Here is a 25,270-nt window from a genome sequence, read left to right on the forward strand (position 1 = left end):
TTGCTGATAATGAGGTTTATTTCAACATTCAGGTAATTGGTTTTTAATCTACTTGAAACAGACATGCTGTCCAACATCTACTGAAATATATTTCACTCTAACTGCTGACCTGAGGTAGTGGCTATATAGCGACAACCTCATCCCACCAAAACATGAACAAGTTGCTTCAGTCAGGACTGCCTTTAACCTAGACCCATATTTGAAGGTTATGTGAGGGTAAAGGGAGGAGGCTGCCAGCCAGAGAACACTAATGTGCTCCAATTCTTGCCCAGCATAAGGCTCAGGCGCACTGTTCGTTGGTTGGGAGTGTTTTCGATGGTTCTCAGCTTTGGCTGGGCATTAGCATTACCTGGGTAGCCTTAGAAACACTGATGCTGTGCTCCCTAGAGAGTCTGATTTAATGGGTGTGCAGTGTGGCCTGGCTATAGGGATTTCAAGCATTCAATATGCAAGTGGCTACAGCACTAAGCTTTGAAAAAACATGTGTGGACTGTAACTGTTTAGGAAAATATTTCACCAAATAATAGCTTACCCTCTATTTTAAAGATAACAGCAGTATTAAGTAAGGAAGATTATCCTCCTCCCCATTCTTTCAAACCATTTATTTCTAGAGCAGTAGTTTTTCTAGTTGATTGCAGGACCAGAAGCCTCAGTATCACTTTAAACTTGTTAGAACTGCAACTTCTTGGGCTCCACCCTAAACTTAATCAGAAATTGAGGGTTGGATACACGTAGCCCCTTCAGGTGATTCTGATGTTCACTGAAACTTAAGAACACACCAGTAGATGATTAGACCAGACCTGATATTCTTTTCATTGAAAACAAACTGTTTATTACTTGAGAAAGTATGGTCTAGAAACCTGGCTTCACTTTAGAGCTTTGTAGTTGTTGGATGGCAAACCTTCACCTTTTTGAGCCTTTTTTCCTCACCTGTCAAATGGGTATTATACCTATTTTAGAGGGTTTTTAAGAGAGTAAAAATGAACAAGCAGTGAACTTTAGACTTTTCTACTCGAAATGTGGTCCATGGGCCAGCAGCATCAGTAAGACATGGGAACTTAAGTGCAGATCTCAGGTCACACCCAAGCCTCCTAAATCAGAATCTCTCTAAGTGCCAGGGATTGTGCACAAGTGTCCCACTGGGTGCACGGGTGGTTCAGGTAGGATGCTTGCCTTCCATGTGGGAGACCTGGGTTCGACTCCCTGGCCATGCACCTGAAAAATAAAAAAGATCCCCAGTAGGAACACTCAAGTTTAAGAGAAGCACTTTTAGATTAAAGACAACTGAAATGAGAGTAAACTAGAATGACAGGAGAATCCAGTGTGGACAGAGAAGGCCCTCCCTACTCACTGTCCTCACTTGTACCTACAAGATCAGTAATGGGAAAAGGGGATGTTTAAATTAAGCACCATCTGGAGCTTGGTGAAGCAACAGAAGAGAAGGGTTGAATTTTTTCTTTTAAAAAGATACGTTATTAGCTTTATTTTTCTTTGTTTTTTGTTGCAGCTTTATCTTTTACATTAGAGACAAATGGAAGCGCCACATGCTAAAAGCTTACCTACTCCAAGATCTCCTTACCCTATAGGCGATGCCTTGTAATCATCCTTGATGTCCATCTAACCCTTCTGCTACAGCATAAAATCCCTTCTGATACGAGGTCCAGTCCCCGACGACCCCTCAGCCTAGAATTAGAGTCAGGGTTAACAAAAACAGATGGCGTATGAAAACAAGACTTTGAATACAGATCGGAGGTAAGAGTCAAGTCCCCTTTCACCTCCAGCACCAAAGAGAAGCATCCCAACGTTTTTAGAGCACACGACACTCACAGCGCCCTGCACGCCCGTCACTCCCTAAGTCCCGCCCTTGGGGAGACAAGGCCCTGCCCCTCGGCCGGTTAAGGTCCAACCCTATCTCCGGTCGGGGGCGGCCAACTCGTTATCACCAAGGTCAACCTAACGCTGCTCCCTCCCGCCCACTGGCTAGGATTTGCGAGCGGCAGTCACTCAAACCAACGGAGCCCTCGGAGGGGAGTTGAGTGACAGACAAAACGACCAATTAACATGAGCTAGCTGGCAGACTAAGGCGGGACTCTGAGTACGGAAGCTGCCCCAGGACAAGAGGGAAGGAAAAAAGGGCCAGACCCGGTGGAGGGGCAAAAGAGGCAGGTGAGAGAGCCCGGGAGAACACAGCAGTCCCGAGCGTGGTGGGAAGAGAGGGTTCCGGGCTAGAAAGGGTGTGGAATCCTGGAGGAGAAGGCGGCTAGGTTCTGGTGGTGGGTAGAGGGAGGGAATGCCTTTAAAGGGGCCAAGGCCCCGGATAGGACAGACATTAAAGGATCAGGGACCCTGAAGAGAAGAGACGTTTAAAGCTACCGATGCCCGAGCTACTGCAGACTCTTGAGACCCGCTCGGCACACAGAAGACGTTTAAAGGGGTAGGTGCTCGGGAGAGCAGAGCGTTTGAAGGAGACTAGAGCCAAGCTTAGAAGACGTATTCAAAAGGCCAGAGGCCGGGGTCTGAAAACACGTTTATTAAAGAGGCCTGGATAAAGGAGGACTGGCTTGTCAAGTCCGTTAGAGGAACGTGCACTCTCGCTCTGCCCCATTGTACTTTCTGGCTCCTCCAGGTTCCCTCGACCCAGGGCCCCCAGTTCCCCGTTTATGGCTCCTAGTGCCCGGTAGACCTGGCGGGATCCCGGTGTTTGCGCCCCCTATTTCGGGGTCTGGGTGGCCACTCGAGGGCCTTGCAAAGAGGCAGAGAAGGCAGAACCATGGCATCTAGGGCCTCTGAACCTCCCTCGGGGCGCAGCGTGACGGCGGGCATCATCATTGTTGGAGATGAGATCCTCAAGGTGTGTCTGGGACGGACGACATGGGGAGGGCGCAACATTCTCTTGTCCTTGGGCACCTGCCCCATATTGCCTAGGAGGGTGAACTAGGGTGGGAGCCCCCTTAATGCAGTTGGGTCCTGGAGTGAATCCAGTGTACTGGAGAAAAAATGACCCTGTTCTTTCAATTATTCTCGAAAAATTTGTAGCAAGTCCCTACAATTTGCCAAGCAGTGTGATGGAGGAGAAGCTATACATAAATTACAGGGAGTCCAGGGTCTACAGGAGGTACAGGTGTATCCCTTATTTATTTAAAAATGATATCCAACGTATTTGGAAAATGATTCAAGGCACTCAGCCGTGTAGATAAGCAAGATAGAAAAAAAGTATTAGAAGGGAGGAATCCCTTCTGAATGATCAGGAAGTGTTTCTAGAGTACGTGGCATTAGGTTTAGGCATTGAAAAGGCATTAAAGATTTAAGAGGTCCGGAGGGCAAAGATGAAAAGGTGTGAAAGTAAATGTCTTTGAAGAAAAGTCAAGTTGTCCAATTTTACCTGGCATCAGATTCATAATAATAAAATTGTCCCCTAGTTATTAGGTGCTGACTGAAGGCTGGCAGCATGCTCATGACATCATATGTGTGATTTTACTAATGCTTACAACAATCCTATGAAGTTGGTACTTTTATTATAAGTCTCAATACATTATGAAACTGAAATCAGAGAAGTTGAGAGCTTTCCTATGGATACACAGCTAGGAAATGGCGAGATGGGATTCCATTCTGATTCTCCCTAACTCCAGAGTTCATAACTCTTGACCACTAAAACCTTTAGAAAAAATGGAAGGAGATGGGGCTGGAAAAGCCAACTGGGTGTACACCATAGTCAGAGAGCCTCAAATATTCTGCAAAGGAATTTGAACTTTATTCTGCATACAGTTGGAAACAACAAATGGCTTTTGAGTCCAAGAGTGATGCAATCACAGTGACGCATTAGAAAGGTTACTCAGGAGGCACTGGGCAGAGTGCTGTGGCTGGAGGCTGGAGATAAGGAGCCTGACCAGGAGGCTATCACCACTGTCCAGGTGAAGGATGCCGAGGATCTACTTGGTGGCAGTGGGCACAGAGGGAAGAGAGCAGATGAAGAGATACTTGAAAGTAGAATTGACATCAGGCCCAACTAGCTGTGGACAGTGCCTGGGGATGCCATGAGCCAGAGTGACAACAGCCAGGGATATAATGAAGCTGTCCAACAAGCACTGAAACTGGGAGAAAGGTCAGGACTGGTGAAGAAAGAGACAAGGTGACACATAGCATTAATCACTGAATCCATAAACGGGGTCGGAGAAGGAAGCCCAGGTGGATCACGTTATCCCTAACTCCATTTCAAATGGATTTTTCCACTCTTGTGCCCAGAACAGGCTTCTTGGCAGCCCAAGATGGTGTCCCCAAAAAAGCAGAGCACCCCATCACCAGGCAGGTACAGCTATCACCGCTACCTCTCTGCCCTTCATCTCCACAGCATTGACATTCTCATCCTCTGTCCTTCCCCTCCCTCCAGGGATACACTCAGGACACCAATACCTACTTTCTCTGCCGGACGCTGCGCTCCCTGGGGGTTCGGGTGTGCCGAGTCTCTATTGTACCTGATGAGGTAGCCACCGTCGCGGCAGAGGTCATCTCTTTCTCCAGCTGCTTCACCCATGTCCTCACGGCAGGGGGCATCGGTCCCACTCATGATGACGTGACCTTTGAGGCGGTGGCACAGGCCTTTGGGGATGAGCTCAAGCCACACCCTGAGCTGGAAGCCGCCATCAAAGCCCTAGGAGGGGAGGGCCGGGAGAAGATGGCTCTGTTGCCCTCCTCTGCCCGCTTGCATTATGGCACAGATCCTCACACTGGCCGCCCCTTCAGATTCCCTCTAGTCTCTGTCCGAAATGTCTACCTCTTCCCAGGCATTCCAGAGCTGCTGCAACGGGTGCTGGAAGGACTAAAGGAACTGTTCCAAAACACAGCTGTTCAGTTCCACCTGCGGGAACTGTATGTGGCTGCTGACGAGGCCTCTATCGCCCCCATCCTGACTGAGGCCCAGGCCCACTTTGGGCACAGGCTGGGTCTAGGTTCCTACCCTGACTGGGCTAGCAACTACTATCAGGTGAAAGTGACACTAGACTCAGAGGAAGAAGGGCCCCTAGAGGAAGGCCTGGCCTACCTGACTGCCCGTCTGCCCCAGGGATCATTAGTCCCCTACATGCCCAATGCCGTGGAGCAAGCCAGCAAAGCTGTGTACGAATTTACTGAATCAGGTAAGGGCCTCATAGGAGAGGGGAAGCAGGCACCAGGCCACTTTCACCAGCACCTTGCTAGGTACTCGAGATAAAACGTGGGAAGGATGTATGCCTTGCCCTTACAGGCCACTAGTTTAATAGGAATTGTGGCTGTTAAGAAGGCAACTCATGCAGTGTGAGTCATGAAGGGGACTGCACAGCAGGGAGATCAGCCTTTATCTGGAATCAGAGGAGGCATTTCTGGGCAAGTGAAATTAAGCTGAGTGATAAGGAAGATTTGGTAGTGGGCAAGAGCAGACATGAGAAAGGGCATGGAAGGAGGCAGGATGGGGTTTAGGAGAATGGAAGGGAAGCAGAACCTCCAGAGAGGAGACACGGGAAGAGTGAAGCAAGGTGCACTGAACGGCAGGCAGGGGCAGACTCCGCAGGGCCTGGGGGCAACATGGAGCGTGCACTTTCCCCTAGGACACTGGGAAGATATGGAAGGGTTTTTAGCAAGGGCAGTGTGGCCCCCACTAATCTTGACAGCCAATTGTATTTATCTGACCCTCTTCCCTACCTGCCTGGCAGGGTCTCCTCTGGGGCAAAAGGTGGCGGTAGCCCTGCAGACCATTGAGACTGGCCTGGCTCGGTACAGCCTCAACCAGCTCTGTGTAGGCTTCAACGGGGGCAAGGACTGTACTGCCCTCCTGCACCTTTTCCATGCTGCTGTGCAGAGGTGAGCCTATATCCGGAGGCAACACCCCGGAGATACCCGATCTGCCCGTTCTCCAGTCCCCCTTCCCAGGAAGCAGGGAGAAAGGGATGTCTGGGTAGGGTTTGGGAGGAAGGTGCCATGGTGACCTCTCACTTAGATTCCTCCACCATATTTATTGAGCATCAGACACATGCACAGCTGTAGGTGTGGGTGTGCAGGCCACCATCCCCGCCCATAGTAAGGTTACAGTCCTGTTGGGGAGGTGAAATTTACATATCTGAAACGGATGTGTGCTCCAGATTTGAGAGATGAGAGATCAGGCTGGACTTCCCAGAGTAAGTGGGTTCTGATGGATGGGAAGGGCAAGAAGAGAAGGAGGGGTGTACATCTCAGAACCCAACAAAAACGATGTGAGCTCTCTGCAGAGCTGGTTTCCTGCCTATGCCCCATCCCTCAGGAAATGCCCTGATACCCGAGAACAGCTCCAGATCCTGTATATCCGCAGCATCTCCCCTTTCCCTGAGCTGGAACAGTTTCTACGGGACACAATTAAGAGGTACTAGGGGTCTGGGCGTTGGGGCTTCCAGAGGGGTTTGGCAGGGCCCACTCCTGACCCCTCCCTTTCCTCCTCTCTCAGGTATAATCTGCAGGTGCTGCAGGCAGAGGGCGACATGAAGCAGGCTTTGGGCAAGCTGCATGAGCAGCACCCCCAGCTGGAGGCTGTCCTGATGGGCACCCGCCGCACAGACCCCTACTCCCGCAGCCTCCAACCCTTTAGCCCCACAGACCCAGGCTGGCCTTCGTTCATGCGCATCAACCCCCTGCTGGTAATATGGGGTTAACCTCATGGCCCCCCATCATCTCTTATCATTGCATCCTGGCTTCCCCAGGGGCAGGGGGCTAGAGCTGGGGGTTCACTGACAAAGGACAGGGGCCCTGTTCCAAGGCAGCCAGTGCTGTTTGTTCATTCAGTGTTTTGATCAGTATTCACTGAGCTCTACTTCAGTGGTAGGATTTGTGCTCTTCCCTGTGGCCAGAACTGTGACTTAGACCTGTGCTGTCCAACATGGTAGCCACTAGCCATATTATAGCTATTTATACTTACATTTTAATTCATTAAAATTAAATACAAGTCACGGAAATCCACAGTATTGTACACTTTTAAAGGGTGCATTTCATAGTACATGAATTGTTCCTCAATTTTAAAAATTAAATACAATAAAAAATGCGGTTCCTTTGTTGCATTAACCACATTTCAGGTTCGTAGTAGTTACACATGGCTAGTAGCTACCACGTTGGACAGCACATATACTGGACATTTCCTTCACAGAAAGTTCTGTGGCCTATCCCCCTGGAACTGACACACATGGAGAGTGTATTAGGAATAGAGAAGGGAAGGACGAAGATTTGTCTTTCTCATTGCTTAGCTTACACGGAGCAAGGTGCACCAGAGACTCAGGTGGCAGGCCCACCCGCAGAGGCCAGGGAAGCAGCAGAAGAGCCTTGGATGGGCTCCTCCCCAGGACAGCAGGGGGTAGGGCTGGAGGAGCGGAGCTGGGGTATCTGTGACTGTTCCGTGTCTCTCTGCCCTCCCAGGACTGGACCTACAGAGACATCTGGGACTTTCTGCGTCAGCTGTTTGTCCCATACTGCATCCTGTATGACCGAGGGTAAGGGTGTTGGGAGAAGAGAATGTGTGTGGAAAGGACATGAGGATGTCAGTCTGGGGAGACCCACAAGGGGGGTTCACCCCTCCACATCTTGCCCTTCATTCTCCCCGCTGCAGTTACACCTCACTGGGGAGCCGGGAGAATACAGTGCGGAACCCAGCCCTGAAGTATCTGAGCCCGGGAGGACACCCCACCTACCATCCAGCCTACCTACTAGAGAATGAGGAGGAGGAACGGAACTCCCGCAAATGACCTCCCGCTTCTGCCCAGTCCAGGCGGGATGGAAGGAGGCTCTCCTGATGTAACCTACCAATAAACCATGCCTCTCACTGCACCCATCGTTCTAGCTGTGTCTTCCTGTTCCAGGGATGGAAGTGAGTCAGACCCTGCTCGCTCTCGGGGTTCCAGGTGCGGGGTAGAGCAGGCTGGAAAGGAGCTCCCATGGATGCTTCTCCATGCCAGCTTGGGCAGGAGCCCGTTAGAAGGTGGGAGCAGGGAACAGGCAAACAATCAGGATACTCTAGGTGTCAAGGCCTGGGCTAGAGACAGAGAAGCTGAGGTGGCCTAGCTGCAGAGGATGAGGGAGGGCGTGGCCAGGCCCTCCCCCCTCAGGGGCTGACTCAGCCCATCCCAGGGCCCAGAATCTTCCCTTTGCTTGGCCCTGAGGTCTTTGTCTGTGTCAGTCATGAGGCCTGAGGGGGGCAGGGACAGTACTGATAAAGGGCACTGGAGGCCGCTCCCACCCTTCCTCAGAACGGCGACCTGCATGCAACTTCGGACCCAGCCCTTAGCCCAGGCCCTCCCCTTCTCCCTTGGAGGGGCCCTGCGAGACACCGGGCTCCGGGTGCCCATTATGAAGATGGGTACAGGGTGGGAGAGCCTGCGGCGGACCCTGAAGGAAGTTGCCTACATCCTCCTCTGCTGTTGGTGTATCAAGGAGCTGCTGGATTAATGATGGCAGAAAAATGCTTCCTCACCCCACTGGCTGGCATCTCTCAGGTGGGCAGAGGAGGGCAAACAGACAGGAGGCATGGCTGCAGTTTTTGCGGCAGACCTGCCTCAGCTTCCCATTCTCTTCTTTAGCACCCAGCCCAAGCCCCATCAAGACTCCTAGGGCCAGCTGTGCTTGACCAAGGCTGGGCCACAAACAGTGAGTGAACTGTGGATCCTGCTTTGAGCTGTGCCATCTTTCAGACCTGCTTCGTCACTGCGCCTCCATTCTCAGCCCGCCTCTGGTGGGCAGGCACTTGGCATGTTGGCCAGGACCCCATCAGACTGCATCAGGACCCTGAGCTCCTTCCAGCCTGGTACAGTCAGCCCATCAGCCCAGATGGTCGTTCCTACCATACCCTCTTAGTACCAAGAACGGACTGCTCCCTAAGCCCCAGATCTCTGGACTATCTATATATAATAAATAGGACTTGAGGCAAAGAGTTCTAAATGTCCAAAGGGAAATTAGAAAAACTTGGCACTGGAAAGGTCTTGGAGCCTAAGTACAGACCAGGAAGGGAAGGAGCTTGTCCTGGATAAAAATGAGACTGAAAGCCAGGCCTCCTGACTCACTGGTGCCTACATGGGGAGGGTGGAGAGTGAACAGCAGAGGTTGAAAGGCTAAGTTCCTCCCAGCTTATGGGTAGGGAGGGGTCCACCTTGGGTGGGGTTTTATTCTGTGGGTCCCTGGGTATTAGGGTGGGACCCGCAGGACTCAGCCCCTTGCCAAATAGAAGGCCTGATCTGGGCAACACTCTGCCTCTGAGGATCTCTGAGCAGACACTAGTCCCCAGCTCAGAAGAAGTAAGGCAGTGAGCCCTGCTCCTCCAGCTCACACAAAGCTGCAAGAGAAAGCACCTGGGTGGCCACATTGGTCCCTCAGGCCACCCCACCAGAACACAGACAGCCCAAGCAAACACAGTGGATGCCTCACTTCCCTTTGACAGCCACACACTTTGCCTGAATGACTCCCAGTGGTGGGTACACATCAGCCGTGCACCATTATCTTGCACATACTGACATGCCTTCCCACAGTCCCCAGGACTTCAGGGCCAGCTACAGGGCTCATTTAGAGTCTCCCTAGGATCCCCACTCAACATTCCCTGGCCCCTCTTGGAGGACTGACCTGGAGATGGTATACAGGACCAGCTCTTCCTCAGCCTTCTTCTTCTTAACTAACTCTTCTTCTCTGGGCTTACTTTCTTTTTGTAAACAAAGAATGTCTAAAGAACTCTGATAGTAAAACAAGTCTCTCTCCCATGCCTACCGCTCTAATACCCAACCCCCCAGCTCTCCTTCCTAGAGGTAAGCATGGTTACCAGTTTTTTTTGGAGAGCATTCCTCCAAAGGTAGTCTGTGTGTATACAACATCTTCAGTCACTCAGTCACTCAACAAATATTTCAAACATATACTATTTAGCAGGCCGAGTGCTTTGGATACAGCAGTGAACAAATCAGGTTCCTGCAATCGTGGCGCTTATATTCTAGTGGGTGGAAACAGAAGATAAACATAGAAAAATAAGTATATAGATGTTAGAAGATGATAGGACCTGTGGAAAAGAAAAAGTAGAGCTGGGAGTAGGGGTTAGCGCACCAAGGGCCTTGTAAGCCATTGTAAGAACAGGGGCTTTTATGCCAACTAGAATGAAAAACCACTGCAGGGTTTTAAGCATGAACTGATCTGTGATTTCAAAGGCTCACACTTGCCGCTTTGTTGAGAATAGGCTGTAGAGGAGAAAGGGGAAAATACGTGAGCCTGTGAGGTAACAGGCACAATCCAGGGCAGAGATATTGGTGGCTCAGACCAGGGTTATGGCGGTAGGAGTGGTGAGAAGGGGCCGGGATATGGGCATACTTACTCTTCGTTGCTAGTAGCACATTCTAGGCACTGTTCTGCACCTTGGATTTTTTCCCCTTAATAAACCTTGTGCAGGATTCCACATCAGTACATCCCCATTCTTTTTTACTGCAGCTTAATATTCCAACTCAAGATTATTCCTCATCCCTGGTAGTTTGGGCATCTACCAAATCTAGCTTGGTGGGTGCTCCTGCCTGGTCCCTTCAGAGCCCCCACCCTCGCCCCAGGGCACAGCAGTAAGAGGGAGCAAGGTCCTGAAGGCAATCTGAGAGAGGTTAGTAGGGAGAACACAGAATACACAGTTCCATCTGCATGTGAGGCTCCCTCCCTTCAGACTTGTCCTTTCTTAGGCCCCACTCCCACCAAGTTAGGGCAGCGCCTGGTGGTGGATCCTGGAGCCTGAGGTCCAGGCAGGGGGGCTTTTGCCAGAGGAGGGAGTGGGGAGGGATGCTTGGCAAAGACCACTGGGGAAGTGGTGGGTGGAAGAAGGCAGAGCCCAAGGCTGTGGCCTGTGTTGCGGTGGGTTGTGGGGAGCTGGGCTGGGGTGGGGGTGGGGGTGGGGACAAGGAGTACAGACTGCCAGCGGCCCAAAGGAGAATGTCAGAGCTGGAAAGAGAGGCCTGAAAGTGGGAAAAGCCACAGAAGGAAGGAGAGAATAACAATAACCTCACATACCATTCTGAGAACCCTTTGCACACCACAAAGTGCTTTGAGTCTTACAAAAGCACACTTCAAAAGTAGGCAGGACAACATGATCTCCTGTGAATGTGAAGGAAACAGGCTCTGAGATGTGAAATGACTCTTCTAAGGTCATACACTGTGCACTGCAGTAGGGCAGTCATCTAGTGAAACCAGATTTTTTGATCTCAAATTCAGGACTTCTAATTAACCTGGCTTGCTTCTCTAAGCCAGTGCTGGTGGGGACAGTGATTGAAGTGGCCAGGGTGACAGAGCCAGGCAAGCAAAGGAATGTAGGGTGCCACCAGTCTTGTTTTCCTGGAGCATTTGGGGACCCCTAGCTATGCATTTTTCTATCTAATCCAAGAAAGGCCTGGAGAGAGCAGCCTATATAACCCAGCTCTGGTCTACAGCCTCCCACTCCTTTAAAAGGGAAAAAGAGATGCAGCAGTCCCCGTCCCATCGTCCCACCCCCCACCCCCCACCGTTCTCAGCTACAAGAACAAACCTAGGATTTGAGCGTCCAAACTAATCCCTCCAAAACTTCTAGAGAGAACCGTGAACATGGTGCCAAGATAGTAAGTGATGGCTAAGCCCTCACCTATCCCTTAGCACCCCCAGGGCTCTAGTGGCCACAAGGGGAAGATGGGGGCGGGGGAGAAGGAATGGAGGAGACAAGGCGGAGTAGCTGGAAGTGACCCCCCAATTACCAATGGCGAGAGGGAGAGGAACGGCCTGATATCCAGTGTCTCGGGTGGATTACATTGGGCACAGGGCATAGGCAGTGGGCGAGGGGCAAATGAGGGCAAGGGGTCCCAACGAAATGGACTGAGGAGCAGTGCACAATAAAACTGATTAATAATCTTAGGAGGGTCCCGAGTTTTCAGAGCAACGCCAAGAGGCAGATGCAAAGGGAGGTGCAAACGCATTATAGAGGGGCCCAAGTACAGACCCCCAAAGGCAGCGGCTCTTATTTGCATTCCTCTATGCATCCCGTTTGCATATGAGTTATTTCCCCTCCGGTAAGCAGAAATCCCCACCCCTTTCCAGTTACGCCTTACTCCAGAGCCTTCGCCAGCCCCGCGGGAGCCATTCGCATTCCTCCGACCAGCCTCGGCCCCGCTGACCTCCGGCGGTCAGCACCTCCCCCAGTTCTGAAGCAGCGACCTGAACTCCCTGCCGGGTCCGGGGCGCCGGGAGACCTGCGCCGCCTGGTGGCTGGCGGGAGGGAGGCTGGGGGCAGAGGGGTAGCTTCACCCTCTCCGGGACGTGGAGTTTTGGAAAATGTTTCCCCGAGCTTCCTGAGGCTAAATTTACCAGCCCCGGCCCTGGGGGGCGCAGAGATCCCCGCGGCCGATTAGAGCTGCGTGACGGCGGGCTCCGGCGCGAAGGCCCGGAATAGGCGCCGAGTTATAAATAGTGCAGCCCGCAGGTGGAGGGGGGGGGGAGTCGGCAGGAGGGGGTACCCCAGGCAGCCACGGCCCCTTCAGGTGGGTTGGGCGGTCGCGGTGGGAGCGCCGGGGGGCGGCGGGGGATGGGGCTGCGGTCTGAGAGCCCCCAGCGGTTTCCTGGGCGGCGGGTTTTTCGAGGGAAGCGGAGGCAGTGGAGGGGGGAAGGGAAGCTGGGGAAAGGTGGGCGCCTGGCGCGGGCTGAAGCGCCGCTTCCAGCTCAGCCTCCCCCCTCCCGAAACAGGCCCCCAGACCAACCCAGGACGCCCAGGCAGGCTTGCCCGTCGGAAGCCCTGTCCCCCCAGGCCCCGCAGGCATCCGACAGCTGCAGCGGCCCCTCGCGCACGTGGCGCAGCCAGTCCCGGCACCTGACCGCCGCTCCCGGCCCCAGGTGTATACCCCTCTGCCGAGGGGTTAACTCCCAGCGCGGGCTTTCTTCCCTCTCTTTGAACAAATACCTCACATTCTGGCTGTTTACCCACCTTCGGCTTTCCCTACATACTAATGTCTAGCTGATAACCTCGAGATTCACGCCGGAATGCGCGGGCCTGGGACGCTCCTCTAGACCCAGGAGGCCCCCACGGGCCCCACACTTGCCCTCCAGCTCCCAGTTCCAGTCCCGGCCTGGGGCGCGGCGCGGGTGGCTGCAGGCCCCCGGGGCCCGGCCCGAGTTTTGCCCAGCGGCTCGGCACCGTAAGTGTAGGGAGTTGGGGGTAGGCCGGAGTTTCAAGGCCGGGTTCCCCGCCTCGGACTTCTGAGACGGAGGTGGGGTGGAGGCGGGCTGTGCGTACCAGAGGAAAAGGGAACCAAGGGAGAGGGTCGCTGAGGAACTAACAAGAGGGTCCAGTGCTGTCGGGGCTGCGGTGGAGAGTGGGAATCCGGCCGCAAAAAGATCGGGGTAGTGTCTAGCAAGCGGTCTCGACGCTTAGACATGGGAGTTGGGGCAAGCCTGGGGCACTGGGTGCCGTTCCCTTCTCTGTACCCAAGGATTGGTGCCAAGGTGCCAGCCCTTCTATTGCCTCTGGAGGCCCAGGCTCTGCCCTCCCTAGGCCACTTGCCTTCCCTCCTTTTCCTCCTTAGCCATGCCCGCTCCACCCCGAAGCAGCCCCCTGTCCAGGTCACTTGTGCATCTGGTACTGCCGCCTCTCCCCTGGCACTGCCCTTCTCCAGGCCAGCGCGACCCCGACGGCTGGAGCAGGGAAGAAAAAACCCCGGCCTGGACTCCACCCGCTCCGGCCCTCACGGACCTGAATCTGTCCGGCGGGGCCGAAAAGAAAACCCGGAGCAGTGACCAGCCTCGGGACCCAAGGCGGGAGTTGGGGGGGGCGGGGGAGGGGGGCAGGGACTATAGGAAAACCCGGAGCGGATTACCCGAGTCCGAGCGCCCCATTCCTGCTGTTACCTCCCCCGGCCCCCTTCCTATAGCCCTCCTAATTCTCCAGTGAGATAATGTCTGGGGTGGGGGGCTGTTTGGTTTGGCCTAGGCCCTCAGGGGCGCCTCACACTTTCCGCCCCTGGCTGGGGCGCAGGGCAGCGGCCCCGAGGCTGAGTCACGGCCTGGGAGCGAGGGAGAGAGCAGAGGGTGGGAGGGACCTGGGCTCCGCCCCTCCCCCTGCGCGGGGATCCCGGGTCAGCCCGGGTGAGGGCCAGGGCCCCCTGGCGCCGCCCATTGTGGTCCAACAGGTTGAGCTGGTGTCCCACGGAGCCACCTGCTGGAAAGGGAGGGGGCCCCCTGCGGAGGGGGGTGGGGAGAGGAAAGCAAGTTCGACCCGGTTCGGCCCGGCGGGCCGCGAGGGAGCGGAACCTGGCCCGCGGAGGCCGGATTTGATGCCGTTTGACACCAATGGGAGGGGCCCTTTGGGGTACGTAGTGTCGCAGGCTCAGTGGGAAGCGTCCCTCCCGCTACCTTCTGCAGCTGGGGGTAGGGGGTGAGGGACTAAAGTACGTACCCCGGTCACCCCTCCACGCACATACACACACGCACACACATATCCCCTAAAAACACCCAGGCCTCCGCCGCTAGCTGAGTCTCTGAGAGAATCTATGTCAAGACGTCCCTGCTTCGCGGAGCCTCAGTTTCTCCACTGTTCTCTACCGGGCGGGACGGAGGCGGGGAGCAGGAGCCGGGAGCGCGCCTCCCCCTCTGCGGACTGGGCCCCTCCCCTCTGACAGTGCCAAGGCCGCAGCGGGCACCGGCTGGAGCTCAGAGGCTGCTTGCCCCGGGCGCCGCTCCCTCCCCGCGGGGCGCCGTCACGCGTGGGGAGGGACGCAGGGTGCACGCAGCTCCGACTCCCTCACTCCCTCTGAGGGGGAGGGGCGTAGGGGCCGGAGCAGAAGGCCTGGTGGCTCCCCACCCCCTCCCTCTCGGGGCCCTGACCTGATTATAGCCCCTCACGGGACCCTCTCCCGCTAGACCCTAAGTCCCCGCCTCATCCCCAGCTAGCCTATTCTTAACCTCTCACGTCCTTCCCTCCCGAGCAGCTGACCCTACAGAAGCCCCTTTTGAAGGAACGAGAGTCCGTGATGGGGGGGTGCTGGGTTCCCCAGCCGCTGCGGACACTGCCCCTCCCTTTTACCCTCCTCCGGGTTTCAGGCCAGCCCCTTGGCTCCTCCCCCTCCCTGGCCGAGAACAAGGCGGGACCCATTTCGGATGGACGGGTGTTCAGGCCAATGGACGGGCGGGGCGGTGGAGTTTAGGGGGCGGGGCGGAGCTGCCGCGGAGGACTGGATGGGGCGGGGGCGGGGCTGGAGTTAAGGTGGACTGGGAGAGATACAGGCAATAGAAGAGAGAGAAAGGGGGAGAGGGACCGCAGCAGGTGAAGGGAAAAAGAGAGAGAGGAGGAAAGGAGAAGGAAAGAGAGCGGGGTGGGGAAGGCTTGGGGCGCAAAGTAAGAGCTCGGAGGAAGGGGGCGAAAAAGGAGGGAGGGACCTATCTGCGCCCTGGAGGGACTAGCTGGACGAAGAGGTTGAAGTTTATGTCCTTATTGGGCGGAGGGAGGGGGCCCGGGGGGGGCGGGTGAAAAACCAGGAAGTGACTGAGGGTGTTGCTAAGGGCTGGGGGGGGGGAGTTTGGGGGTGGCAGGGGGCGGGGGGAGGGAGGGGAGGGATGGGGGGAAAGCAACCAGGAGGACAGGTGAGACAGCAGGACAGGTGAGGCGGGCACTGAGGGGGAGCGGGTGGGAGCCAGGTGGATGTGCGGCTCTTGGCGGCCGAGGGGGGGCGGGCGGCAGGAGGAGGCAGAGGGCGGCGGAGGAGGAGCCCCCCAGCAGCGAGCGGCGAGCGACTGACCGCGGCCTTCTGACCAGGACGGAGCAGGGCCCCAAGCCCCCGGGCCTGGCGGGGGACGCGCTTCTGCTCACACGCCGTGCCTCAGCAGCTCCAGCCAGTGGACCCGACGTCCGAGAGGTGAGTGTACCCCACTTCTGTCTCCCGGTTTGGGGTCCTCCTGAACTCAAGACTGCTGCAGTGTCCTTCGTCCGTCCTGTAAGAGAGACCCCCCACGCACACGCGTGCAAACCAGGTTTCCACCACCCGCCCCGCTTCCCCGTGTCTTCTCAGCACCCTGGGTCTTTGGAATTGGTTTTCACTGCGGGCAAGGTAGAGAGGAACTACGGCCGCCCCCCAACCCGAGGCAGAGGTTCCCAGAAACTTTCTCCGCACTTCTCCTGGGATCAGACAGACAGGCGACTCCGGGATGGAGAGGGGGTGAGGAGGCGCGGAACGCTCCCCCAGTCTCTTTCGAGATTTTCGGGGGAGACCCCTGACCGCGTCGAGCTGAGGGAATGGAAACGCTGACGGACTCTAACTAGGACAACGCGCCACCCCCTGCGCCCCCTGGCGCGGTGGGTTGGCCCCGGGCCAGTGGTATGGGGGGTGGGGGGAGACACCGGAGGAGCCGCGGCTTGGGGGAAAGTTACCGGCTGGACTATTCGGTTTCTTGCGCTTCCCGAGCCGCGCTCACTCTCCAGCGGTGGGGGGTCGGCGATAACCTCCGCGCGCCCTAGAACGACCCTCTCTCTCCGCCGCTCCACAATCTCGCTCCTTTCCTGTGGGCTCCAGTCCCGCCCCCACCTTCTCACAACCAGCTCCGGCCCCCAGACCCCGAGAGCGAGGGTGGGTGACTGGGAAGAATTCTCCTCCCTACTGTGCTCCGCACCCCACCCGCCCTGGCGCCGGTGCACCTGCCCCTACCCCGGATGGGGGTCGCTACCGTGTTGTTGTAGGACCTTCGGTAGGCGCCGCTGGCGGGGGGCTCCCTTTCAAGGGGGCGGGGGGCGCTGCTCTGAATTTCCAGCTTGCCTTCCCTCCTCCCACCCCACCCCAAGTAAGAGAGCGACGTGTCCCGGCCATTACGAGGGGGGGCTGGGAATGGGGGGGCGGCGTGGGCAGTGGGTTGTGCCCGGACACGTGCCTGCCCAGGCGCCCCGGCCCTGCTGGTGTTTGGAGAGAGGGCGGGTCCCCTGCCCCCCGCCCCGCACAACCCCTACGTATCAAAGGGCGGCTGAGACGTGGTGAGACCTCGGGGCGCCCTGGGGGGCGGAGGGGAGGCGGGGAGCCTGGGTCCGGAGCAGGGGAGGGGCAGAGGCGCCGGTGCTAGCTGACCCACAGGAAACGAGCGCTGCTGACCTAGTTTGGGACACCGGAAGTGGGTGCTGGGGAGAGGGGAGACCGGCAGGCTGACCTGGCTTCCGGGCCAGGTGGAGGGCGTTCTTGATTTGACCCCCGCCCGAATGCCTTGGAGACCCCTGGCTGCAGCTGAGAATGGGAATGAGTCAGCGCAGCTATTCCCCCTTCCCCCAACTTATTCCTGGAGGAGAGAGGCAGTTTATCAGGGGCTGGGGGAGCCAAAGTGGGCAGTGTAGGGTTAAACTAAAATGAGAAGTCACTGTTCCCTGATGGAATTGGGGGGTGGGAGGGGAGGTGTGAGGCCTGGAGGATTGTGGGGTTGCCTCCTGTTCTCCCCAAGCATCAACTGGTTTTGGTCACCCCGACACCCGCCTGGCTCCACGGGGGGAGCTGACGTGGAGGTGGTGATCAAGTTGGGTGGGAGGAGAATGAGTATGAGGAGTGCTGGGCTGGGCTGGAGCAGGATAAATTTGTGACTGGGCCTGGGTGGCAGTGTTCTTCCTTACTGGTGACTGGGGAGCAGGGCAGGGGGCTCCCCCTGGAGCAGCTGATGAAACAAGGAGAAATCTCTGTCAGTGCCTCCTGTCCCTGGCCCCCGGGACCCCAGCTCCCCCAGCGTGCCTCTGTTACATGGTTGCTGTGGGCACGACACAGCCTGCTGGCACCCCCAGACACTGTTCCTTCCCTTGGGTACCACACACCCCCCACCCCATCCTTGGGGCAGGGGGCAGGAAGGGGTTAATGCCATCAGTAAGGGGCTCTGGGGAAGAAAGAAAGCGGTGCCCACTAGGCTCAGGTGTCAGGGAGAGAGACCTGCCCTACTGGGGCACTCTCATCACCACTCAGCCCGGGCTGATAGGACCCCAATGCCTGAGAGACAGGTGCTGTCCTCTTCCTCTTTCCCCATGGTGCCCCCTGGCACCCAGGGCCCCCAGCTCCTCCTTGGCCTAGTGCCCGCCCTGGGAGGGCGCGGCGGGCAGCGGGGGCTGGGCTAACAATGCACCATCGGGCCCTTTGTGTGCTTGCACTTGGCACCCTGGGGAAGGGTGGGGGAGGGGGCCCCCAGCGGGCATGGTGGGGTGGGGCGCCTCTCGGGTGGGGACAGTGAGGGCCAGGGGAGAGAAGCCGAGAGTGAAAGCAGGTGGGGAGGAAAGAGAAGTAGGTCAGATAGGATGTCAGGCCCCCCATTCCCAGCCAGGGCTGAGAGGATGAACCCCTGATCCTATAGGTGTCCTGATGGCATCATGCTGGTGCCCAAGGCACAGCCTGGAACTGTACATTTGGAGCCAGAAGTCAAGGCCCCGGGGACTGCTGAGATGGAGGAGGCCTGGCCTGGAACTGCCCCTTCTTAGTGGCTGAGAGGCCCTGTTCTCCAGCTCCAGGGCCAAGGCCCCACCATGGGGAGCAAATGGGCTCCAGGCAGGACGCTGCCCTCTGACAGAAGCCACTGGGCCTCCTTCGGGGCTTCCTGCCTCCAGCCTGCTTTGCTCTCTGACCTTCCTGAAAATTCAGACTGCCCTGCCACCAGGCCTCGGGGCCTATGCCTGTTTTGGCCTAGGGCTGAAGAGAAGGGTGGGGGAGGAAGGTGGGGACAGGCAGAAGGATAGGACCCTGGCATGGGGTGTGCCTGCCCTGGCCTCTTCCCCCTCCTTCTGCTGAGTAAACTCGTGAGTAAACTTGACGTTTTGCCCGGACAGTTTGAAGTTGCCTTGCCGTCCCCCACCCCCCCACCCCCACCCCCACCAATCCTGCCAACGCATAGGCGGTCAGGCGCCAAGGCGGGCCTGGGGGACTGGAGGGGCGGGGATAGAGCCACTGCCATCCACCACCAAGGGCTTCAGAGGTATAAGTAAGACCCCTACCCAGCCAGGTTTTGGCAAGAATCTTGGCTAGGGCCTATGAGCATCTCAGAAGCGTGGGGGAACCCAGGGAAAATGGCCTCAGGACCTTCCTGCTCCTTCTAGCTCCCACTAGGGAAAGGTACCCAGCTGCCATCTGGCCTCCTGAGGAGTGCCACCTTTACTGTTCACTGGATGCCTGGCACAGGGGAATGCTACCTTTAGCAAATTCCCCAGGGAGGCCAGGGTGGTTGGGAAGCTGGTGGCTTCAGTATCTTCACCCTCACTTCTTGAAGCCACCACCTGCCATGGTCTCTGCCGTGGAAGTGAGCATCCTTATTTGCCAGCCCTCTTCCTTGACCCCACAACTGGGCCTAACACCACACATATTACGCCTGTATTCACCCTCAGGCCTGGCCCTGACCTCCCCCAAACCGTTACTCTGCCTGTTAGCAGCCCCAGAACCAGGTCAGCCTTCAGTGATCCCAGGCCAGCAAACACCTGCACCAGATCCAGGGATGGACAGAATCCCAGGCAAGAGACTGGTGGCAAGGAACCACAGCCAGCAACCCCCACGCCAGTTTGCACCAATGTGCTACCACTCCACACCATTAATTCTTCTTAAGCCTCCCCAGACCACCAGAAAGGGGGTGGTGGGAGGGGCCTTCCCAGGCCCTGCCAGGCCTCGGAGTGGGGCTCCCCCAGGCCCTTGCTTTCGACCTCATGTCTCTGGCTTCAGTTTCCTTCCTGTTTCCACCACCCCCCCAACTCCTCCCCACCCATATGCCCCTTTCAACAGACATCCTCTCCTCCTTCCTTCCTCCTTTCCTCCCACTTTGCCTGGGAGCAGGGGTCCTCACCCCCCGGCCAACTCCATGGGCCCCCCAGCCCTTTACCTCTCCTTAAACATAGTCCCATTGAAGATTTATGCTCTGCCCTCCCCAACCCCATTAGCAGGGCTCTAGGAGTAGAGACCTACAGGGCTTCTCAAGGGAACTACAACTCCCAAGGTACACACAAAGCAATTGTGGTGCATACTGGGAGTTGTAGTCCACCTTGCTCTCCCGATTTGGCTGAGTGGGGAAATGTTTCTGGAAGGAGGTAAAAGGCCAAGACTGGGATGGGTTGGTATACAGGTACCCTCCACATCCTTCCACCTTGTTCTTGCCATCCCATGCCAACGCGGCACCCATCTCCCTTGCTGAGACATGCTGCCCATTCTCACCCTAGAGCCCCACCCAAGAGATGCCCACACCCTGCCCTGCTGCCCCTGGCAGGGGTGAAATGGAAGGGCCCCATGAACTCCCTCCCTGCCCCCTGCCCCCTGCCCTCTAGGCTGGTTCCCTCCCTTTATGGGGATCAAAGGGCAGAGAGCAGCCCCACCCCACTGCCTCACAGGCTGCGGGCACTAGGGCTCTCAGGAATCACAGGGACTTTGGTGCCCAAGCAAACGCCTGGGCAGGGGAATTCTGGGAGACTGGCGCCCGGTGACCCCCAGCTCCCTGGGGAATGGAGCCTCCAAGAACTGCTCGTGAGGCTGTCCATGGCGTCCTGGCCCTCTTTGTTTAGGCTCTGACCAGCATGCTGCCTCTGGGGGAGGTGGTTTGAGAATAGGGTCCTGGGCCTTATCTGTAGGGCCTGGGGGCCTGGCCCTGTCTGCCTGGCACCAAGGCACAGGGGTGACCCTCCCCCACCCCAGGCCCACAGTTGGCATGGGGTGCTAGGAGCAGGGGGGTAAGAGGGAGAAGAGGGCAGGACTGCCAGCATCCTGGTGGGTAGGTGCCAACCGGGCCGGGAGCTGGTGAGGGGCAGCAGGCCAGCGGCACTGAGCCAGCAGCTGTTGGGGGGAAAGGGGAGGGGGTACTTGAGGGGGCAATTCTGACATCCCCCCCACCCCCAGCCTAGCAAGACTTGGGATAGCCCAGTGTTTAGGGGACACTAGGAACCCCTCCTTCCAGGAATAAAGGACCCCAGGAGTTGTTTAAATGGAACTTTGTGGCCCACTCCTCTCTGGGCGCAGAGGCCTTGGAGTGGCCCCTCAGGCCCAGGCGGGTCCCACCCAACCAGCCAGGGTGGCAGTGGCTTGCGCAAGGGGTGGGGCTAGGCGCTTCCCAGCAGATGCCCCCTCCCGGCTCCTTCCTCTTTCGGTGCCCACAGCTCCCCCCAACTGTCCACCCCTCTTAGGCCTGCACTGTCCCTCTGATCCCCCTGGCCATTGGGGGCTGGCACACATGCTGCCCCCTGGCCTGGTTGGCAGGGGCTGGTGCCCAGGCAAGGAACTGTGGTATGTGAGTGGGTTTGGGGTGAGGCTATGGGGAGGGCGGGGTGCCGCCTTGCCCAGCCCCTGAGGGCCCCAGCCCAGTGCAGAGTAGGGAGAATTTGGCCAGCTCCCAGTGGGCCAGGGGGACCCCCTGGGGTCTAGAGGGCATCCTGGTGGCCCCCTATCCCGCATGCCCTGAGGGGCTGGAACCTGGGCACCTGTCACCCCTGGCACTGACAGTCCAGGGTTCCCCTCCTCCCTCTTCTGGCCACTACCACCTCCTGTCCCCTCCCCTCCCTTCTTCCTTCTCCTGGTCCCACCTCCAGCAGCCTCTCCCATTGCTCCTCCTCACCTCTGTCCTCCTGGACTGTCCCAGCTTCTACCTTTCCCAGCCTTCACCTTTTTCCCCTTTTAGCACTGAGCAAAGCCAGGCGGGGGTGGATAATACAGCTGGGCCTTCGGGCAGCACAGGCAGAGGCTCAGCAGACTCTGGGCCCTCTCCCACGCTGCCAGCCCTCTCGTAACCCCTCCCTCCAAGCTGGGGGGGAGGGGGACCAGCACCCAGAGGGTTAAGGCTGTAGGGGGGAGGGGCTGGGCCAGGTCGTGGGCGGCCCCTTTGAAGGAGGGAGCTGGAGCGGGGAACAGCCACCCTGCCTCCCCCCCAGTGCAGCCCTCCCCCACCTCTCCCAACCTGCTCCCCCCAGGGCCCAGGAGGAGTTGCCGGCGGCCCCTGTGCGTCCAGGTGAGTAGGCCCTGCCCTGGGCTCCGAGATCAGGCCCCTGGGGAGATTGGGAGGCCTAGAGTTGGCCAAGGGGCAGAGGGCCAGCGACTGAAAACCTGCTAGGAAGAGGGCACCCAAACTTGGCTGAGGGGATTTGGGAAATGAGGCTCTGAGGAACTGGAGCACAGGGAGGCTTCAGAGTCTAAGGGGACCCAGGAGGACCAGGAGAGGCAGGAGAAGGGGCCTGCAGGAGCTGAGTGATTGCCGGGCCAGGAGAGGAGGTTGGACAGGCTGGCAGGGAGCCGCACTCCGGGGATCGGGCTGGGGTGTCCTCTGGGGCTGGGGGCTCAGGTTTCTGCTGGCAGCTTGGCGGGTGTGGGGTTACCAGCCAGCTCTCGGTTACCCAGCCTGAGGCACCAGGGCTGGGGGGAGGGGGTGGGCACAGGGCAGACCCTGGCACCTTGTGCGGTCTTCTTAGGCCCTGAGGGGAGCTGGCACAGCCCAGACAGACCCCGCTGGGAAGCTGACGGCGAGGGTCTGTCTGAGGGGACGAGTGGCCTGGCCTCCCATCCCAGGGTGGGCGCCCTGCGGGGAAAGTCCAGCAGCTCCAGAGCTGGAAATTCTGACAGGCAGAGGCACAGGCTGTCCCCCCCACCCCACATCCGCTCTCTCTGGGCTACCCCTCCACCAGCCTCCTTCCCCAGCCGGTCCCTACATTTTGATCCCCAGCTTCATCCAGAAGGGGAGCACGGGAACCCTAAATGTGGCCATCCTCTCGGCACGATCAGGCCTTGGGGGGCAGGCCCTGGGCCCTGGTTTCATTCCCTTGCCCCTGCTGACGCCACTCGTGCCTGCGGAGGAAAGAAGGGATGCTCGGGGCAGAGAGGGAACGGAAGGACTGGGAGAGGCCTGAGAGAGAGAAAACAGAGCAGAACTGGGAAGGGTCGGAGAGGTAGTGAGGGTCCTAGGAAGGGGGCTGGGGGCGCGGATGTGGTAGAGAGGAGGTGCGCCTGCAAAGGCTGGAGGAAGGAAAGCAGAGGATGGTATCGTGGAGGCTCGACCAGGGCGGGAAAAGGTGGCGGTAAGGAGGCAGAGAGGAGGCCGCGATTAGGGCGGAGAGTTGTGCGGAGGGGTGGCCGGGGCTCAGGCAGAGGTTACCCAAAACTGGAGCGCCGAAAGGTGAGGAGGTCTGGGAAGGATTTCTCCCATTTCTTTCCCATCTTTTATCTCCCTCATATTTCCCCGGATGGACCCTGGGGTGCTGGGGGCAAGGGCTGCTGTCATGGAAAGAGAATGTGGGGAAGCACTGAGGTTTGCCTCATTTCAGGAGCCCAGCACCAGGAATGGGGGATCTGGAAGGGGGGAGAGGCTTAACCCCCACAGCACCGGGAAACAGCCATCTCCCCTTGCCTCCTTCCCCCTTCGTGGCTTGCGGTCTCTCTTCCCCGCCTCGGCCCCCAGGAAGTGTGAGTGCTGGGGGTGGTGAGGTTAGGACGGGGAAGCTCTATGGGGGATGGGGAAGGCAGGCACAAACTGGGAGGGGATGGGCTGTAGAGCAGAGGAGACCCTCGGTGCCTCAGGGATCCCTGACTTCTCCGATGGAGTCCCTCCAGCCCCGACGTGGGATGAGGCTCAGCCCCTTTCCCCCACCTCCCAGCTGGGCAGTCCAGCTAAGAAAGAGGGGGGAGCCGGCCAGGGCCCCTGGACATCGGGCAGCACCTCAGGTCTCTCCATCACCCCTGGCAGGAAGCTGTCATAGCCTGCTCCTCATCTTCCCTCACCCCAAGCTGCTGATCCTGGAGAAACCTGGCCAGACCCCCATCAGGCTCCCTGGCAGAGCTCAGAGGTGGGGGCACTGTAGCCCGAGGGGTGCTGTGTGTGTGCCTGCATCTCAGACCCATATCTATTTTCTCCACCGCTAATCCTGGTTCCGCCTGCTGCCCCCCGCACTAAGCCTCACTCCCCTAATCCCCAGGGTGGGGGGAAGGGGGGCCAGCCTTACTCAGCTGCCCCATTCGGGGCCTCCTATCCTTGTCCTTCAGCTGGCACAAGCCAGCAGTGTTGGCCTTGGTACCCCCCAGCCCTGCATCGGACACTGCCTGAGGTCAGCACCTGGAAAGAGCTCTAGACTCCCTTTTCTTTCCAAGCTAGGGCCAGTACCCTCTACCTTTTGGTTTCTTGGTGGTAGACACACCCTGGCAGGTGCCCTTGTGCGTTGAAGGGTAGGTTATAGGGGCTCCCACCTTTATACCCCCTCCCAACTTTCTCACCCCTAAGTCTTCCCCCTACCAAAGTTGGGGCAGGCTTGACTCAGGGCCCAGTTTCAAGAGAGCTGCCCACCGGCTTGGCCGGTCGAGCAGGCCTGACAGTGAGGGGAGCCTGGGGGGGTGGCAGGAAAGGAGGGGAGTGATGGGGCGGGGCCCCCAGTTCTCCCCCTACCAGGCAAACAGACCAAACAGACCTCACCTGGTTCCCTGGCACAGCTGCCCCCCCACACACAACCACCACACACACCCATGCCCACAAGGTTTTAGCAAGAGGGGGCATGCCAGGCTGGGTGGGGATGGGCCGCCCTTACTGGGCGTCGGGGGGCCGAGCCCTTTGGGATGCAGAGGTGGGAAGGGTGCCCAAGGTGGGGTGGGCACCCTGGCACCAGTGCCCCACCCTGGAAGAAGAGGGAGGCTTCCACCGCACCCACCCCTCCCAGATGATGGGGCTAGGAGGGCCCCCTTGGCCTGGTTGGCACCAACATAGTTCCAGGTGGCACCTAAGTTGGCATGAGCGCCAGAGCTCTGGATAGGGACTGGGGGAGTTTCCCAGAAGCTGGAGAACTATAGGAACACCCTCTCCTTCCCATGTGTGCCCTCTGCCTTTCCCCTACCACCTATCCTTTTGCACCCCTATCCCTCCTAAGTTGCTACCTCTTGGCCATGGACATCAGACTTGGGCCTAAGGGGTTAAACACCCACCCTTGCCCAAGCCTGGTGAGTTGCAGGGTGAACCAGCCTGAGCCTGTGACCTGACAGCAGGGTCAGCCAATCAGTGCCCCTGCCACACCAAGTTGCCAGGGTGACCGGCCCTGGGGTGGGAGAAAGGAGGCGGGCTTAGCGGCGGGAATGGGTGGGGTGGGGAGGGAAGGAGGGAGAGGGATGGGCTGAGCCACGTGCCTGCGTGTGCCCAGCTCCTGGCCAATGGACAGCAAGGACAGTCCCACCCATCCCCCTCAGGAGGCAGAAGGTACAGGAGGTGCCCACTCCTGCCTAAGTGGCCATTGTGGCTGCAGCCCACCTAGTTTTTGTTTGTCCCTAAGTCCTGGGGTCGTTTACCCCTTTTACCATTTGCAAAGTGCAGGCCTGGGAGCCAAAGGGAG

At 58.0% G+C, this 25,270-nt stretch overlaps 3 protein-coding genes and 1 long non-coding RNA gene across 12 annotated transcripts in view; 3 read left to right on the forward strand and 1 right to left on the reverse strand.

Moving 5' to 3' along the window:
• Nucleotides 1-17,082, reverse strand: LOC143679906 (uncharacterized). Of its 5 annotated transcripts, XR_013173983.1 has the most exons (9): nucleotides 16,373-17,082; nucleotides 15,815-15,936; nucleotides 11,005-11,088; nucleotides 9,791-9,955; nucleotides 9,598-9,673; nucleotides 7,244-8,020; nucleotides 4,415-4,648; nucleotides 1,580-1,683; nucleotides 1-1,215 (listed from the first exon to the last, which is right to left on the reverse strand). It is a non-coding gene; the product is annotated as an uncharacterized LOC143679906 (long non-coding RNA). The 5 variants fall into 5 exon arrangements; XR_013173984.1 differs by lacking the exon at nucleotides 11,005-11,088 and having other exon boundaries at nucleotides 4,473-4,648; nucleotides 15,744-15,936; XR_013173985.1 differs by lacking the exons at nucleotides 1-1,215; nucleotides 1,580-1,683; nucleotides 11,005-11,088 and adding an exon at nucleotides 3,730-4,109 and having other exon boundaries at nucleotides 15,744-15,936.
• On the forward strand, nucleotides 2,083-7,815 carry FLAD1 (flavin adenine dinucleotide synthetase 1). 2 transcript variants are annotated; one of them, XM_077156335.1, is made up of 9 exons: nucleotides 2,083-2,166; nucleotides 2,627-2,851; nucleotides 4,243-4,302; nucleotides 4,388-5,132; nucleotides 5,685-5,832; nucleotides 6,269-6,367; nucleotides 6,449-6,638; nucleotides 7,408-7,481; nucleotides 7,598-7,815. In XM_077156335.1, exons 2-9 carry the CDS (start codon nucleotides 2,771-2,773, stop codon nucleotides 7,731-7,733), a joined length of 1,533 nt encoding a protein of 510 aa, XP_077012450.1. In that variant the 5' UTR covers nucleotides 2,083-2,166; nucleotides 2,627-2,770; the 3' UTR covers nucleotides 7,734-7,815. The 2 variants fall into 2 exon arrangements, with proteins under 2 accessions (XP_077012450.1, XP_077012453.1); XM_077156338.1 differs by lacking the exon at nucleotides 4,243-4,302.
• On the forward strand, nucleotides 7,912-10,687 carry LENEP (lens epithelial protein). Its single transcript, XM_077156339.1, has 2 exons — nucleotides 7,912-8,480; nucleotides 8,565-10,687. The coding sequence occupies exon 1, from the start codon at nucleotides 8,167-8,169 to the stop codon at nucleotides 8,431-8,433; it is 267 nt and encodes an 88-aa protein (XP_077012454.1). The 5' UTR covers nucleotides 7,912-8,166; the 3' UTR covers nucleotides 8,434-8,480; nucleotides 8,565-10,687.
• Nucleotides 15,202-25,270, forward strand: part of ZBTB7B (zinc finger and BTB domain containing 7B) — a 15,957-nt gene continuing 5,888 nt past the window's right edge. Inside the window, exons 1-2 of one of the 4 annotated variants that reach the window (XM_077156333.1) lie at nucleotides 15,202-15,420; nucleotides 15,761-15,860. Coding sequence is in view for 1 of the 4 variants with exons in the window: in XM_077156330.1 (XP_077012445.1) it covers nucleotides 15,562-15,605; nucleotides 15,761-15,860 (144 nt within the window). In the remaining 3 variants the exon portion in view is untranslated. Of the gene's footprint in view, nucleotides 15,421-15,535; nucleotides 15,606-15,760; nucleotides 15,861-18,832; nucleotides 21,922-25,270 lie in introns of those variants that run through there. The other 3 variants (XM_077156330.1, XM_077156332.1, XM_077156334.1) reach the window with 3 other exon arrangements.

This window comes from Tamandua tetradactyla, chromosome 4 (genome assembly GCF_023851605.1).
Source record: "Tamandua tetradactyla isolate mTamTet1 chromosome 4, mTamTet1.pri, whole genome shotgun sequence".
NCBI lineage: Eukaryota > Metazoa > Chordata > Mammalia > Pilosa > Myrmecophagidae > Tamandua > Tamandua tetradactyla.